We start from the raw sequence: 16,052 nt of genomic DNA, 5'->3' as shown, positions 1-16,052 counted from the left end.
GGAAAGGACTAGAGAATATTTTCTTTGTGAAACACTGGAAAACAGAGGAGGGAGAGAAAAGAGAAAGGAGGACGTGAGGGGCAAGAGAGAGAGGGAGATGATGGAGGAGGGTCTGTCTATGTTCCTCTCCTCGCCTATGCGTGTGCGTGTGTGTGTGCGTGTCTGTGTGTGTGTGTGTGTGTCTGTATCTGTAGTCACTGGACGAAAAAAGTGGAAAATGTACATTTCTTATTTCTTTAAAAGTCGAGAGACTAGTGGAGTGGGACGGATGTCATCTGGGAGTCATGACAGGCGCCTGGAGTCTAACCAGGGGGCGATGCATGCATACTTCCATGAGCGCGTGCATGTACATGCATGTGTGTGTGTGGTGCGTATGTGTGTGCATCCACTGTATGTGTTTGTGTTGTCAGAAGGATGACAGCTCCCCGTTGAAAGATGACAAGTAGACACTAATGAGACCGTCTGTTTCTGCGCAAGTTTTCCCAGCAACAATATGGTGAGGAGGGCGTGTGTGTGTCTGTCTGTGTGTGTGTGTGTGTGTTTCTGTGTGTGTGTGCTTGAAAGGGACATACTATGGAAGGAGAGAGGAAGACAGAGAGACACAGAGAGAATGAGAAAGACAGAAAGAGCGGCAGAGCCAATGGGAGAGTGAAAAAAAATAAACAAGCTCAAGTCTATTCTTGACATTTGTTATGTTTGTGAACTTTGACAGCCGAGTTAAATTCTATGAATAAGTCTAGCAAGAAAGAAGAAAACCCTGACTCCACAATGTATTAAAAATAAAAAAAAAAATACATAAATGAATGAACTGCAGCTCCATAAACAACAAGGCGGATGATTTCCTAGGCTACGGGCACATTCTGTGCATGCAGAAAAGAGAAACTGTGTAATTTGTGATGAGCTGCGACCAGGTTTGTGTGTGGAGACGGACCGGGACGTTTGGAGGGGAAATCCACAGCAGGGGGTGGGGGGTGAGTCCTTATGAAAAGAATTATATTCAGTGTAGTCAGAGAGAGGACCAGAGAGAGAATTATTCAGTCAGTTGTGATAAGTATTCATTTTCATGATGCCTAACACTAAGTGGTCAATTTGGAAATTATAAATGAAAGTTCTGACAGCATTTTGGGTGTAAATTCAGGAGGCTCATCTCGCTACACAGCATGGAGACCCATTCCCTCAAACCTCCAAAGATGATGAGATGGATGACATGCACGGCAGCATGTGGTAAGGAATATTCTTCTTCTTCAGCAGGCTCATTACAAACACCTTCAGCGCTGTTGTTGCTGATGTTGCATGAAACCTTGACATTTTCAGTCACATCTGTGCGGATAATGTCAGTTAATCTGAGTAAAATACAGACTTCTCTTATCCTGTACGAATGTGCTGTACAAAACACAGACATGGGGGGAATCACACAAGGTCCCCAGGTAACACTATCCAAACACGGCTTTAGACACCAAAGTTCAGATTTTGATGCAACCTGGCAGGGTGTGTTTTGGCAATGATAAAACTCTCAGAAATGCCAGAAACGGTTGTCCATAATCCACAACATGGGAAGAGTACCGACACTGCCAGGACAGGTGTTTGATTCCTCCAGGATCTCCTGTATTAAGACTGCACTTCACAAACTCATGGTACTACAGTATTACTGTGCTTTGGGGGAAAAACAACAACAACAACAAAAAAAAAACAACATCCAAATTGTATCTAGTATGTTAGTGCACTGCAACAGCTCCTGAGACAGATAATAATTTGTGGGATGTTTTCAATAGAGCCCTGTTTTGAAATGGACTTGGCCGCCTCCAAGGTGATCCTTTCTGCTTGCAGTGCTGCTGGGTGTTGTGAGGTGCTAAGGTAATGGAATGGCACTTACTGTGATGTGACTTTCACCGGCAATGTTTTGCCCATTTATCACAAACTTCGACTGCTTTTAGACTTGACAGCAGGTAATGCTCTGGTCCTAAAATGACAGAGCCATGGCAGTAACAAAAAATTTACTCTCTGCCACAAGATAACCTCCTGATTCACTCTGATCTGCATGACATCTGGACCGGTTTCCCCTCTCTCATTCTCTTTCTTCCTTCCTTTTTTTTTTTTTTTGCATGCCTTTAATTCAAGCGCTCCCAAGGCATTTTAAGAGTTAGACAGCAAATGTGTTCTATTTCATAAAGAAACACACAAGCAAGCAGGCAAACAACCAAATGAACGGACGAGCAGATGAACTAACTAACTAACTCATCGTGTTAATAAATGCAGCAACTCATTTGACCTTGGAAACCAGTTCTTTTTAGACCCTGATTTACTAAGGCAGACGCAAACCAGCTGCATGTGCTAAAACACAAAAAGGGCGCAGCTATACCCAGTTTAGCAAGTGATTTACTAACAGCTGACATTCTGATTGGCTAATTCTGCTGCAATTAGCCAATTAGAATACCAGAATTGCATTTAAACTGAAGGACTACATTAGATGCACGCCTTTCCTCTTTTCAAGTATAAAACAAATTTGATCCATAGCTTCCAAATAATCTAATCTAAATCATTAAATATTGTTGGTACTTTATGTTCGAAGATACGGTGATAACACAGATTTTCTACAGTAGATTTTATTTTAAATAATCCTTATGGCAAACAGGCCATGCTTGAAAAATTCAGGAGGGCATAAATTGGTATCGCTTGCATCAGCCTCACCTGATTCTATGACCGAACAGTCACTCTAACCAGCGGCCCCGAGTGTTTTTTCCATCAAGGTGCTAGGAGGTGTGAACGGCTATTTTAGGATGAGCAGAGCCAAGCCACACACCTTACATAGTGCTACATTTCTAAGTCTGCACTGATTCATGGCTGATAAGAAATATTAGCTAGAGCCCTGCTTACCACCTGGTGTTGCGTTTGTTGCCAGGCAGCATTAGCTTATTGAACAGTATATCAGGGAAGTGCTGGGGGCTGCAGGGTGTTCAGCAGGATAACTCTTGCAGAATGACAGCTCTTGGATGGGTGGGTCACACTCACTGACCATGTTTAGGCCATTAATCAATGCTTCCAGGGCTTTTAGATAATTGAGGGCAGGTGAGGAGTCATTATGAAAATGACACAACTTAGAGCAAGCCCTGATGGCAACAACGGTGTGCTAGCTGTGAGAACACTGTCACGTGTGAGGAATGTTTGGCTGTGTGTTGCTAACACGCTGGAGGTCTGCGTGGAAGAGGCAGTCCCTCAACAGAAGATACTCCTGCACACTTACGCTGATCGATGCTGTTTTAGATATCAATGCAACCTTCATCGGTGCTGTCATTAAGGATGCAGTGACCAGACTGGGGTTCGGTTTCAAGTAGAGGCAAGAAATAGACGTGAGCTCTCTTTCCTGTGACTATGTACTTAGTGAATTGTGCCTTTCTGAGATACAGTGTATGGACAGCAGATTAAATACTTTTCATGAGGTTTGCTTGTATGTCTCGCTCCTTTACGCAACAGAAACAGCGGATACACAGGGCTGCCCTCTAAACTGCTCACGGCTTGTTTCTCCTTTACACTTTCCCCCATTATTCTTGTGGCCATTTGTTTTATTAATCTCCTGTATTTTGGAGCAAAGATAGATAATACATGTCCTTGCACGTAGGTTAGATATGCACTGCATCACACGGTCATGTCCGACCAGGAGCACCGTGAGCCAAAATGCCAACAGTGAATTTTGGTGAATATTTTCATGATATTTGAGGGAACAATTCAGCAGCAGAATGAACACCAAGATTGAGAAGAATACTGCTCTGTCAATTCTCAAACTTATTTGGGTAATGGTGTGTTTTTGTATTTTTTTCCTCAGGCGAGCTCTTTCCTGTTTATTTTATAATGGCAAAACTTTGTATAATTAATAACCTACAAATGTGAAAACTACCAGGACAACAGAGTTTAGGTCTAGAGGGACACGGAAATAATTTGTGCATGAGCAAACAGAGTCCATCTGTAAAAAAAAAAATAAAATAAAATAATAATAATAATAATAATTTTTAAGGTAAAACAATCGCTTTAGGCTATGATGTGTAGGCCTACGGCAAGTTGTGTGTGTATGTTTGTGTTAAAGTCATTAATTGGAACGGAAAATGAATTGAGATGAGCTCAAATGAAGCAGCTCTGACTTAGAACAGAGTCAAATAGTAATGCCCAAACTGCATCAAAACAAACTGAACTGAAGCATATTAAATTAATTGGGCAGCATCAGTTTCCAATTTGCAAAAAAAAAAAAAATAACAAATTGGAAAACTTCTGTTCCTAATGTTTTCTGCACAATCAGAAATTAGTCGCACGAATGCACATGAAAACTTGTGCTAACACGGCGGATATCACGATCCCTCATTAGCTCTCTCGCCCACCTGAAGCCAAACTTGTCCATGGCGATGGCGAAGTGTCTCGGCTGGTCGTAGCAGTGGTAGAGGTTGCGGTCGTCCATAGGAATCAGGTCCACGTCGCTGAAGATGAAGCAGTCGTACTCCGCGTCCTTCAGAGCCTCCGTGTAGCCGACATTCAACAACTTGGCACGGTTGAAGGTGTCCTCACCCAACTGTGAGGAGAAACCGTAAAGAAAGATTTCATTGTTTAGATGAGGAGGGCAGATAATTCAGTTTAATCAATGTGGACCATCTGCTAGAAGCGCTTTGTGTGCAAAATGTTATAAATTACAACTTAGCACAGTTAAATGCGTCCTCGCTCGACTGCATCACAATGCAGGAGACGTGATGATACTAAGACAGTTAATGAACTGGGTGACAGGTCATTTGGTTTCTTTAATATAAAACATCTAGTTTTAAACTTCATGGTAGCTTGCCCCCTGGCACGGTTAAATGTGCTGTAATACAAATCAAAGAATCAAATAATGCAGCATTATAAGGACATTAAATGCACAAGAGTACATTTATACCGCCGTATAAGTTCATTAATGTTTCAGAACAAATTCCAGATTGAAGAAAACATGTTTTGGCCATTACGTTTCATTACTAAGTGAACAAAGTGGACTGAGAGTATTTTTTAACAGGGGATGTTTACGGCAATTATGAATCAGATCTTGCCAAATCAGGTCAAAACAAAATCAAAGACATATTGCAGCTGTTCAGGGTGCTGAACACATTCTGCATTCTAGATCCAGAAGAAATTGATGTGTTTATTGACCCCGAGCAAGTTCATTTGCCTGGCACAGTAAAGCACATCTGCCCCTGCGGCTCTGTCTGGCTAATGTTCAAAACCTTAACACAGATAAACTTGCCTTCACCGAGCAAGGTGATATCACTAAGAGGAGGGCACTTTCAATATCACTAAATGTAAAGCATCATCAGTCATCAATATTTAGCATCTGCATTAGTGCTCTGTATTTATCCCTGCATCCGGGATGAGTTGATTGGTGTATTGACCACAAGCAAGCCTGCCTGGCACAGTGAAGTGCATCTGTTTTTCAGACTCTGCATGGCCAGGGTTCAACACTTTGGAGAAGATAAATGCGTTCTTGCCAAGCAGCATGGCGGTGCGGGATAGGCAAGGTTAATAGATATGACAGTAATAAATTCAATAATGTATAACTCTTTTTAAGTCTCAGCAGAGCCTGTGTGCAACAACTTGGCTCTGTAAAATCCACGTCCTTGACAAGCTACAGGGAGGTCAGTGGGAATAGAGCTTCTGTGCAACCCTGACACTCTTTGGCAGACGCTTAAAAAAAAAGAAAAGCTGACAATTTATCCTTTTCAGAAATTCCTTGAATTTATTTTACTTTTCACGACAGTTACAATGAAAAATATCTGGAAAGTGAGTGGAAGAGAGAGAGAGAGAGAGGCAGAAAGAGACATGTGACAGCCAACGTCAAAGGGAATTCAAACCCTAGTGAGTGTCGGTACCTGGAACACACATTAGCACACTGAGTCATCAGGACGACCCATTTGGCAGACGCATTTATCCACTTACTGTACCATGCGTGCTTTTAGATTAGCACAAATGGCCTCGGTCCCCTGCCATGATCAGTCACAGTGCAATCTTTATCAGTGACGTGCTCTGCACATTGTTCAAAAGCCGGCCAGGATGGGAAACTGCCAAAGACTATGTTTAGATATGAGCAGAGCCAGAGGAAACAGCAACCATGGATACCACGTGATGTACCGCTGAATGTATCATATAACATGTACTCACTAGAGCTTGAGATAGCTGTCCGAGCCCGATGGATCCCGACTGCTCCTGTCAACTAGGGTCAGGTTTTGGACAGGACAGAAATTTCAAGTATAAGGGCCGGGCTGGGTTGGGCTTTCAGCCTTGGGGTTTGGATTTTACGTTTAGGACCTTAAAGAATATTTGACACTCACTATTTGTCTCAAAGTCTGTGCTGTGTGAATTTACTTTGCTGCAAAAGTAGAGAAACAGCAGAAAACAACTGAACCCAACTGAAGCAATGCACGTAGGTAGAGTTCAATAAGACAATTTTAATTTAGATTTGGATTTAGATTTCAATTTCAATTTAGATTTAGATCACTGAAATCTGAAGACGCTACATAACACACTGACACGACAGTAAATAAGTAACTTAACATTACCTTTCTACAGTTTTATTGAGACTTTGGATGGAATTTACTTGGGCTTCGATCAGCTTGGTTTAAATATCTTGTTCTGCTTGGTGGATTGGGCTGGGTTTGGACAAAAGTTTTGAAGTCATTGTTGGTGTTGAGGTAAAACCCCGATTCAAGTTGTAGTGCACAAAATTATTTTGTCATAGTTGAAGCCCATCTGCACATCCTCAAAACCACATCCACCTTAAAGGAATAATTCATTTTGGGCAAAACACCCTTTTTTCAACTTGGTGGTGATGAAGCTAGGCTAATGACTCCAATAGACTTCAAGTCTTTATGCTAAGCTAACATGAAATGCTACAGGAACTGAACCACGTACAGAGAAGAAAATGGTATAAAAAATCTTGTCTCAGTCTGGGTAAGTCTGGGGGGTAATAAAAGGGTATTTTGCCCAAAACAGCAGAGTGCTCCTCTAATCTGTCCGCCATTTGCTATGTATAGAAACCGTTAGGTAGCCACTGAGAAATCCACTGATTGTCCTGTTTAGATTGGAGAATGGGTTTTCAACTCAACATCATTTTAGTGTATTTTTCCACATGATTAGTGTAGGGCTCCAATGCAGTGTTTCTTTAAGATTTGGGAACAAATGCATCACAGGTCTGTTTCCGAGAGGACCCGACATGACAAGATTACTTGTATATTTTAATGAGCCTGGGTCCCAAGGCGAGGCTACACTTCTCGTATCATAAAAACAGGGACTCCCCGGTCTGATGAATACCTCAGTATCTGTCATTGAACAATGAACCACGGTTGCAAATTTGCCGCAGTCACGTAGTGTATTGCTAGGCCATTAGGGAAAACCACCCACTTTTGACAGCACTGAGAATCTCCGAGATGATTAATGCATCTGCTGCCTTTCCTTATTTTTGTGCAGGATACAATTTCCTTTTTGGAGGTATACTTGCTTCCATACCTGTGCATTATCTGTTTGGACCGACTGTGAATCAAGTACAAGGCGTAATCCCCCTGGTAAGCCCACTAATACCTGAGATTTGAGAGAATAATCCCCCATGCAGGTAAAAAAAAAAAAATCTATTGTCACAAATCCACTGGGGCTCCAAATATCAACTGAAGTGGCCGTGTTTGGACAACAGTGGGTTCAATGAGTTGGAACAACACCATGCGAGGTCGGGAGAGCAAAACATGACTGATGTCAGCCAGAGGAACAAGCTGTAAGACCAACTGATGAGCTGATATTTCCAAAAGTATATGTAATGAAACCTTCAAAAATATTTGATGACAAGTACTGCAGCATTGCATATGATAATTTTGTTAAGTATTACTTGATTATAAACCATCAATGCTACCTTAACTAAACCTGTAACTATTCCATTTTGGAAAAAAAAAAGTTTCCATCTTGAAAGTGAAAGGAGTGTTTTTCTTCTGCTGCTTCACGTTGCGATCAATAGAGACACTAATGCTAATTTTCTCAAAGAAGCATGCATGAGAGAGGAGAGAGAGAGAGAGAGAGAGAGAGAGAGAGAGAGGCAGAGGGAGAGACAGAGAGACGACAGGAAACGATGAGACTCCAATTTGCTGAGTTATTAGCCAACTCCCAGCAGATGAGCTAATATATCTTTAAAAAGCCAAGTTATCTTTTTTGTTGCTGAGCTCATTAAGCATTATTGGAGTCATTGTTTATTATTTTAATAAAGATGTCTGTGTGACGCTCTCAGCATCCCAGCTTTATGGCCCCTCTAGATCTTCGCTAATCACATCTTGCCATAAGCAAGTTCCCATCCAGGAGTGTGTGGTCAACTGACACCTATTACTGGGACAGGCCCTTTAAGTAATGTGGGTGTACAGCAGCCACAGGATTGATTGAGCACTTCTCTCTGCTGGAGACTGGCAGCAGGCCTCACACAAGAGGACGGAGCAGTTTTCCCTGGTCTCTGTCCATCTTCCACCCCTCAACGGCTGAATTTTTTTCCCCTCAATTTCGGTTGTTTTATTTTTGTTGACACGGTGGTTTATGTGGAGTTGGCATTTTCTCCTCCTGCTGGGTGTGTGGTGTCAACATTTTCCTCTCCTTCAGGCTGCGCGCTCGTTTGTTTTCTGATCAAAACCTGTAACATTTTTTCTCGTCCAGAATGGATTGGAAAGAATTGCTCGGTAACAAATTACCTACGGTTGCCCACAGGGGACGGCGGTCACAGTCATGTGTGAATATTTGACAAGTCAACAAATAAAACGTGAACGGGGTGAAATGTGAGAAAATGATACTCGAAATTAGCAAGGGCATTTTGGCCTCTTCATTTTTGATTTCACAGGGATTTTCCTTTTTTTTTTTTTTTTTTTTCAATTTTCAACATTTTTGTCCTTTGCCCACATTTAATTTCTGACCAGGGTGAACCCATAATGTCAGATGCATGTCAACCAGTACACTACACCTTGACTGAATGAATATTTTGACAAGCATAATGTCTGTGAGTGTTTCACTGAGCAAGAGACCTGCATGCCATCGCCATGAAAAACAGACAAACGTTTGCAACAGCAGAATTGGACAGAGAGGCGGCACTGGCAGCCAAGAGGCTGGAGAAACAGGTTTCTGACCGGAAAAATGCTAGAGCGAATCGGAGTCTGGCTGGGAATATGTGGGTGGGGAGAGTGAATGGAAAAGGCTCATCAACTACCATCAAGGTGCCCACAATGCTCCAGTGCAGCTGCTCAGCGGCTGACAGTAGGGAACTGTGGTTGTGCAGTTCCTGTTACGGTTGTGGGCAGCTCCCTGGAAACGTCGGCAAAAGTGTCAGAGGGGATCAGGATGTTACTGAAAAAGGGAGGATGCACCCAGTCAATTTTGCCTGGATAAATAAAGGCTTAAAAGCATCCCATAGCTGTCTGTAAGTAACAATATAAACCAATGCTATTATTGTTATTGCTCATCAACATGACCTCAGACAGTTTCCTGTTATCATGGCGTTTAGCGATCTGCAGAGCACATGAAATTTGCCACTATCTGGAGCAACATTTCAACTTCGGTGGGATCGATAATTAACCACCTCATCAAGCCTGAGGAAACTGGAAAGACACTGACGTCAGATTTCCAATGAAATATTCAGGAGCCTCAGCTTGAGAGCGTGCTCTCGAAACTTTTTTTTTTTTTTTTTAAAGGGTTTCCTGAGCCTTAGAAAGCCTTCAGTGCGCACACCTGTCGAAACGTGATGGAAAGTGACGGTCACGCCTGCTTTTTAGCATTTTTTCAGCAAAGCGAAGTAGAATATAAATTTTTGCTTAGAGTGTCTGGCAAACCTGTTGCTCAGTTATGTTCGGGGGGGGGGGGGGGGGGGAGGAGGCAGAAATAATAACCGTTGAAAAGAAATCTCACCTTGCAGCACATTCATTGCTATTTCAAAGGCAAGCTGAGATTCCCAGTGGAGAGAATCATTACAAAATGGGATACACACCATTCAGCAAATAATGACAGCTACTTTTACAAAAATCATTGCCGGAATGAGAGTAAAGCACAACATGAGTTTGTTTTTTATGAGCCATTTTATGAAAGTAGCCATGTTTTTAAGGATGGCTGTGGTGTTGAGATGCTGACTGCGGAATTTAAGGTTAGTACACTTATTTATTTATTTCTCTATTTACAAATCACTTCACATTTTGAAATGAAACCATTCCCATCCGAACCCTGTTCCGCATACAGCAAAATTATAGGGTGAGATTAATGGGTAGGAACAAGGTTTATAAAGCTTTCAAGCACTCCTGTCACAACAAATATCAACCTGCTATATAAAACAGCAATATACATAAAAAATGTAGCGGGAGGTGCAGGGAAGAAACACAGCTGCCATCTCGAATTCACTCATTAGTTGTTCTCTTTCCCCAGAAACTTCTCTCTCTACTCACACTTTCATCTTTCAATCTCCCATTTTCCTACAACCCCTCAATGCAACTCTTCCTTCTGCTTCTTCCACTTCCCTCTCTCCTCTCTTTCTTCATCAGCTCGTGTCCACCCCTCATGCTCCAGCTCTCCGTAAGTTCTTCACTGCTCTCCCTCCAGTCATCTGGTCAGTGTCAGTCTCTCTCCACATGCCCTCTGAAAACCAATTAACCCTCTCATCCATATCTGACCATCGCCAGATAAATCCATCGCTGCTCAGTGTGTGTCTACATGTGCGCATGCTTGTCACTCTGCCCGGAGCCAATGTATATTTCCCCCCCCCGGCTATGGCCACAATACACACCCATTAGAAACAACATACCTGGATAGTTGCCATGGCGATGGATTAAGGTCCAGCCAGTGCTCAGCCTGAGTGATTGTCACTGTGTGTCTCTACCAGCATGGTGTGTGTACGTGCACTGTGTGTCCGTGCATGTGTAGGTGTGTATGTGTGTGTGTGAGTGACAGGATTTATCAACGTCCTGCAGGTAGACAGAGGTGGGGCCTATCATCCCATCATTTGGCCGGTCAGTTGCTTCAGGGAAACAGAGACCACAGGAGGGGTAGAGAGATGTCGCCTTATCTCACTTAATGGAGATGGAACTGAATGCGGATGAGCGTGCGCATTCTTGTACGCAAGTGTGTGCGCAAGTGCATGCGTGAAAGCAGGTATTTACTGGCCAGAAACGGGAATTAATTGAAGCAAAAGAGAGAAAAAGTGAAAGAGAAGGTGATGTTTTGTTGTGTTGTTGCTTTCCTGGAGCTGGGTTTCTTCTGCGCAGTTGGAGAATATTTTCATGTATTATAAGCTCGAAATAAAGTGACTGAAACGAAAGAGGGAGTGCTATTCTTCATCAGTGTGTGTATGGACATGTGTGACTAAATAGGCTCACCCATGCATCCTTAATAAAAAGATGATGATCCCTTCATTTCGTTGCCACCTGGGACACAGGAGGCTCATCAAAGCTTGATTAGACACTGCAGTCAACCATGTGCGCACACACACACACACACACACACACACACACACACACACACACACACACAGGCCTATGTATATCTTATTAATAAACCTACAACCTTCAATCATATTTGCAACAGCATGTTGCCTGCTTTATGAGAGCTTGGCAGGGTTCAGAAAGAGGGAAGATGAGCGAGCGTGACAGCGTTGGCACGGGGCCAGAATAACTAATTTGCTGTAATGACTTTCTGGCAGTGCGGGCACAGAGGAGCTCCCTCATAAAGAAAAAGGCCGGGCCACGACGGGCAATTCAATTACCATTCCCCCTTTGTGTAGTCGATAGCCACAGATCAGGGCAACATCAACAAAATAGCCGGTGATGATATGCTTCTGCGTTGTGCTGAAACAGTGAGGCAAGTAATTTGTTGTGAGTAAATAAGTACAGGACAGCACTCCAATATACTGTACAGTAACTTCTGTTTTATTGCAGGTGTCTGGACAGAGACGCCTGTCTGGAAATAAAGAGTGAAACTGCAGTGAAGTCCACTAATGCACTTTTTTCCCCCCCTTTATTTCTTTTTGGCTTATTATTTGGAGGATTCAGCAATGAATTTGAACTGACTAAAGCGTATTGTCCCTTCATGTGTAATTATGCACACAATGTGCAAGTGAAAACAGTGTTTTTGATTTGCCCATTATATGATGACACTCTATAATTCTACTCATAATTTAAGTCTTTTTAACAAAAGAACACATTATGATTAAAAAAAATAATAATAATTGAGGAGGGCATATCTTCAATCAGTTCAAAAGCAGTATTTTTTTTTGCAGTGTAAGCATAGAGAGAGTAAAACTTTTTAATGAGACTGAATGGATGAATGAATGAATGCGGATCTAAGTTTTGGATTCACTGCCACCTTTACTGAATTAACCATGAAAACATACACAGTCAAATATGAAGGTTTCTATGCACGGAGGAGGCAAGAGCAAAAATTGCACAAAATTACACATTGTATTTTCAGATCCTTTTTGCTTTGCTTAGTCTGGGTCTGAACACAATAAAGCACAGAGAGAGTCAAAATATTATATTGCTCACCCACACAAACTATGTCTTTTGACCGGAGTGTGTTATCTCGTCATGTAGTCATTCTCTTGTCAGCCTGTCAAGCCCCTCTATGCTTAAAGTAGGTATAAAATATATTTTGGTTTGTTATGTGGCCCCAAACCTGGGTACATTTTGCTAAAATATAGCCTGCAAAGTCAGAAAACATGCACATACCCAGAGCTGGAAATTTAAAATAGCTGCTGTATGGAGCAAAGATAGGAGGAGAGAGACAGAGAGACAGAAGAGAGTGCGGTGTCGGACCAGGGAGTGACATAGCAGAGTGCTGTTAGCAGCCCCCTGACATGACAGCATAAGTCAGACAGAGATGGAGAGAGAGACAGAGAGAGTGAGACAGACATCCCAGAAGACTTACAGTGGACCGGATGTATTAACATGACAGCAAAGGCAAACAGACGGACAGACAGAAAGATAGAGAGAAAGAAAAGGTCAGAGAGGCAGAATGAAGGACAGACAGACAGGAATAAAGCAGGAGAAAGAGAGAGAGAGAGAGAGAGAGAGAGAGAGAGAAAGAGAGAGAGAGAGAGAGAGAGAAGGCAAGGATGATGATGATAATGACAGAGTAGCTGCCAGGGGAGATGACAGCAAAGGTTAGAACTGCCCTGTAGGAGTTTGCCTGGCATGTGTCACTCACTGGAGGAAAAAAAAAAGAAAAAAGAAAGAAAGAAATAAACACACAAGCACACACACAGCGGTTAGAAGCTGCCACCTAACTTGTGCAGACAGACAAACTGGTGTGCAGGGAGGTGAAGGGCACCGAATCAAACCCACCTGACATTTTGACAAATATGAGGCCAGATGGTTGCTGTGGCTTGTTGCTTTGACCTGCTGTGCCAGACCTGCTCTCAGAGGCATATGCGACTCTGGTAGTAACAAAAACAACTGTGATGCTGTAAAAACCCAAAAGAGGGGCTCCCTTCCAGAGGGAGGAGAGTGCCTCCCCCACCCCCTGTCTCTCTGACATCAGAGCCTGGCGCGCCTCATCGTATCAAACATCTCAACCATCAAGGACACTCAGCACACAAACCCTAACACACCCAGTTAGGAGCGCCAGATTTAAAAAAAAAAAAAAATTAAAAAAGAGCATCCCGTCCATGAGCGCAACACAAATGCCAAAAGGGAACAAGACAATATCCAGTATTCACTTGTGCCTACAGTTTACACAAAAAGTAAAAAAATTGTGGATTCCAGTGTGACGATAGCATGACAACCGATATCACAGTATTGTGGAAAAAGCACGAGAGAGAGGGAACGAGAAACTTGGGGAAAAAGGGCCGAGTAGTTTTTGAAAAGAGTCAGCTGTCTGTGGCGACGTCTCAAAGTACTCAGCACAAAAAAATGTAGCACTTTCCTATCACTCTTCTTTGTCCTCTCTCATCTCTCTCTCTCTCTCTTGTTCACTTACACATGCACGCACACGCTCGTGCACACACACACACACACACACACACACACACACACACAGATAGAGGCTGGTTTACACACTGAACGTCCCTCAAATGTACAGCTTGCTACAGTCAGATGAGTCATCCCTTCCCCGTTTCCCATCAGGACCAATATGGGACACCATCTGCCTCGCCCTAATAATGACAGAGCCTTCTCCAATTTCCCTATCACTCTCAGATATTACACAGCCTGTGTGTGTGTGTGTGTGTGTGTGTGTGTGTGTGTGTGTGTGTGTGTGTGTCAGACAAAGAGTTCATGCGCAAGTAGATGAAGAATGAGTGATAGTCCAATCTGCTCTCGCTGGAACAATCTAGAAACTTCCCCTGTCGTAGATAGGCTAGACAAGGCGAACATGACAAGCTCATAATGATAACATGATTATTTTCCGATGAGCGTCCTGCGGGCATCTCTCCGCATGGATGCCATACTTCTGTGTGACATACATGAGGCGGGGAATTCTTCGTCTTTGCCAAGTCTCTAACAATTTAGCGTTAGCCAAAGGCCCGTGCCTGGATTAATCGGGTCTCAAAATGGATATCAAACGTGAACGGTGAGCACAAAGCTATTTAAAAGATGAAATCATTCAAGTTATGTGCTGTTTTCCCTGCTTGGACAAGGCAAAGGCAAAGATCACAAGGCTGACAACAAGGAGTAAGGGATTTTGTTTTGAAAAGTATTACCTCAAGTGCCATGCGCCTTATCAACTTTGGATTTCAATCCAAAAAATAAATGTAAAAATGTCCATTTATTTAGAATGCAGTGGGTAAAGTACTGGCTGGGTAAAATATTGTTTACATCACTGTGCCACTGTTGCTTTCACGTTGCTTTTCAAGTGGATGCTGGCAGCTGCTTTGGGGTAAACTGGGAGGCATAACTAATCACAGGCAGCGGGTACAACCTGGCCAGGCCTCTGATCAACCTGATCGACACTGTGCATCACTGTGGCTCATTGTGATTGGTGGAGGGAGAGCATCACTTTCTGAGATGACCTCTTTCAGGAAGAGTTTCAAAAAGCCTGAAGATACGAGTCAAGAACCAAGAACAAATCAACACTGATGATGTGTAAAAACTGGTCAGGTGAAAAAAAAAAAAAAAAAAAAAAAAAAAATCTTCCTAGTCATGAACCTCTCCTCACTGTAGGCAAAGACTGTCTCGGGCTAAAAACAAAAACTTGCATGCCAATAAGTGTATAATGAGGGGTTACCTCATGAGATAATTAATTTTGTCCACTGCTTCCTATATTTGCATATCTTCCTTTCCTCCATTCATTAAATAAGTTGAGCGTCTCTGGTTAGTCTGATGCTTTAAGCATGGTGTCTGGCTTCACTGCTTCAATCTAAAAATAATAATAAGAATAATAATAAAATAATCATGATAATAAAATGAAAATCCTCCTGGGTTTGCTTCCAGGCGAACTTCTGTCAGCCAACCCATCACAATTTTTGAAAAACAATCACATATATATATATTTTTTCTTGCAAACAATACAAAAAAGTTGCACTAATTCCCCAGACAATTAAATTAAGTTTACATTGGCTCTTTTTTTTACTATCAGGAGGGCGGGAAGACAGAGATGGGATAAAATATGTAATCAACCAGATAAAAGTCTGTCCAAGGAGGACACATTAATTAGCACACAGAATCTGAGGGGAGGAAGCACGGTGAGCCTGGGAGTTGTCAGGTTTATTTGGGGGGTAACATAGCTGCTGCATGATGCCTTATGAATACCAATCAACACTAATTAAAATACCTTAGTGCTTAAGTCATAACAACCATCAGCAGCAAACCCATAAGTCACTCCCTCTCTGTCTGAGCTTCTTTCCTCACTTCATATCCAGTGATTAATACACCGTTGCTTTCACCTGTTATCAGCACGCTACTGGATGCAGATAAGCTCCTTACGGGGCCAGCTAACATAAATCAGACTTTTTAAAACAAATGTGCGGTGGATGTACTCTGAAAAGATAGGCACTATGATCTATTGGGATGTTACAGCCGTTGTGTATTATTCATAGCCACGTGTGGACTGGGGTCAAC

At 42.5% G+C, this 16,052-nt stretch overlaps 1 protein-coding gene across 1 annotated transcript in view; it reads right to left on the bottom strand.

Moving 5' to 3' along the window:
* Positions 1-16,052, bottom strand: part of b4galt2 (UDP-Gal:betaGlcNAc beta 1,4- galactosyltransferase, polypeptide 2) — a 144,993-nt gene that overhangs the window by 27,528 nt on the left and 101,413 nt on the right. Inside the window, exon 4 of the mRNA XM_030075405.1 lies at positions 4,368-4,555. Within this exon, the coding sequence (XP_029931265.1) occupies positions 4,368-4,555 (188 nt within the window). The remainder of the gene's footprint in view (positions 1-4,367; positions 4,556-16,052) is intronic.

Source organism: Myripristis murdjan, chromosome 17 (genome assembly GCF_902150065.1).
Source record: "Myripristis murdjan chromosome 17, fMyrMur1.1, whole genome shotgun sequence".
Taxonomy (NCBI): Eukaryota; Metazoa; Chordata; class Actinopteri; order Holocentriformes; family Holocentridae; genus Myripristis; species Myripristis murdjan.
Note: the sequence above shows the minus strand (reverse complement) of the source record. Positions and strands in the feature narration are given on the sequence as shown.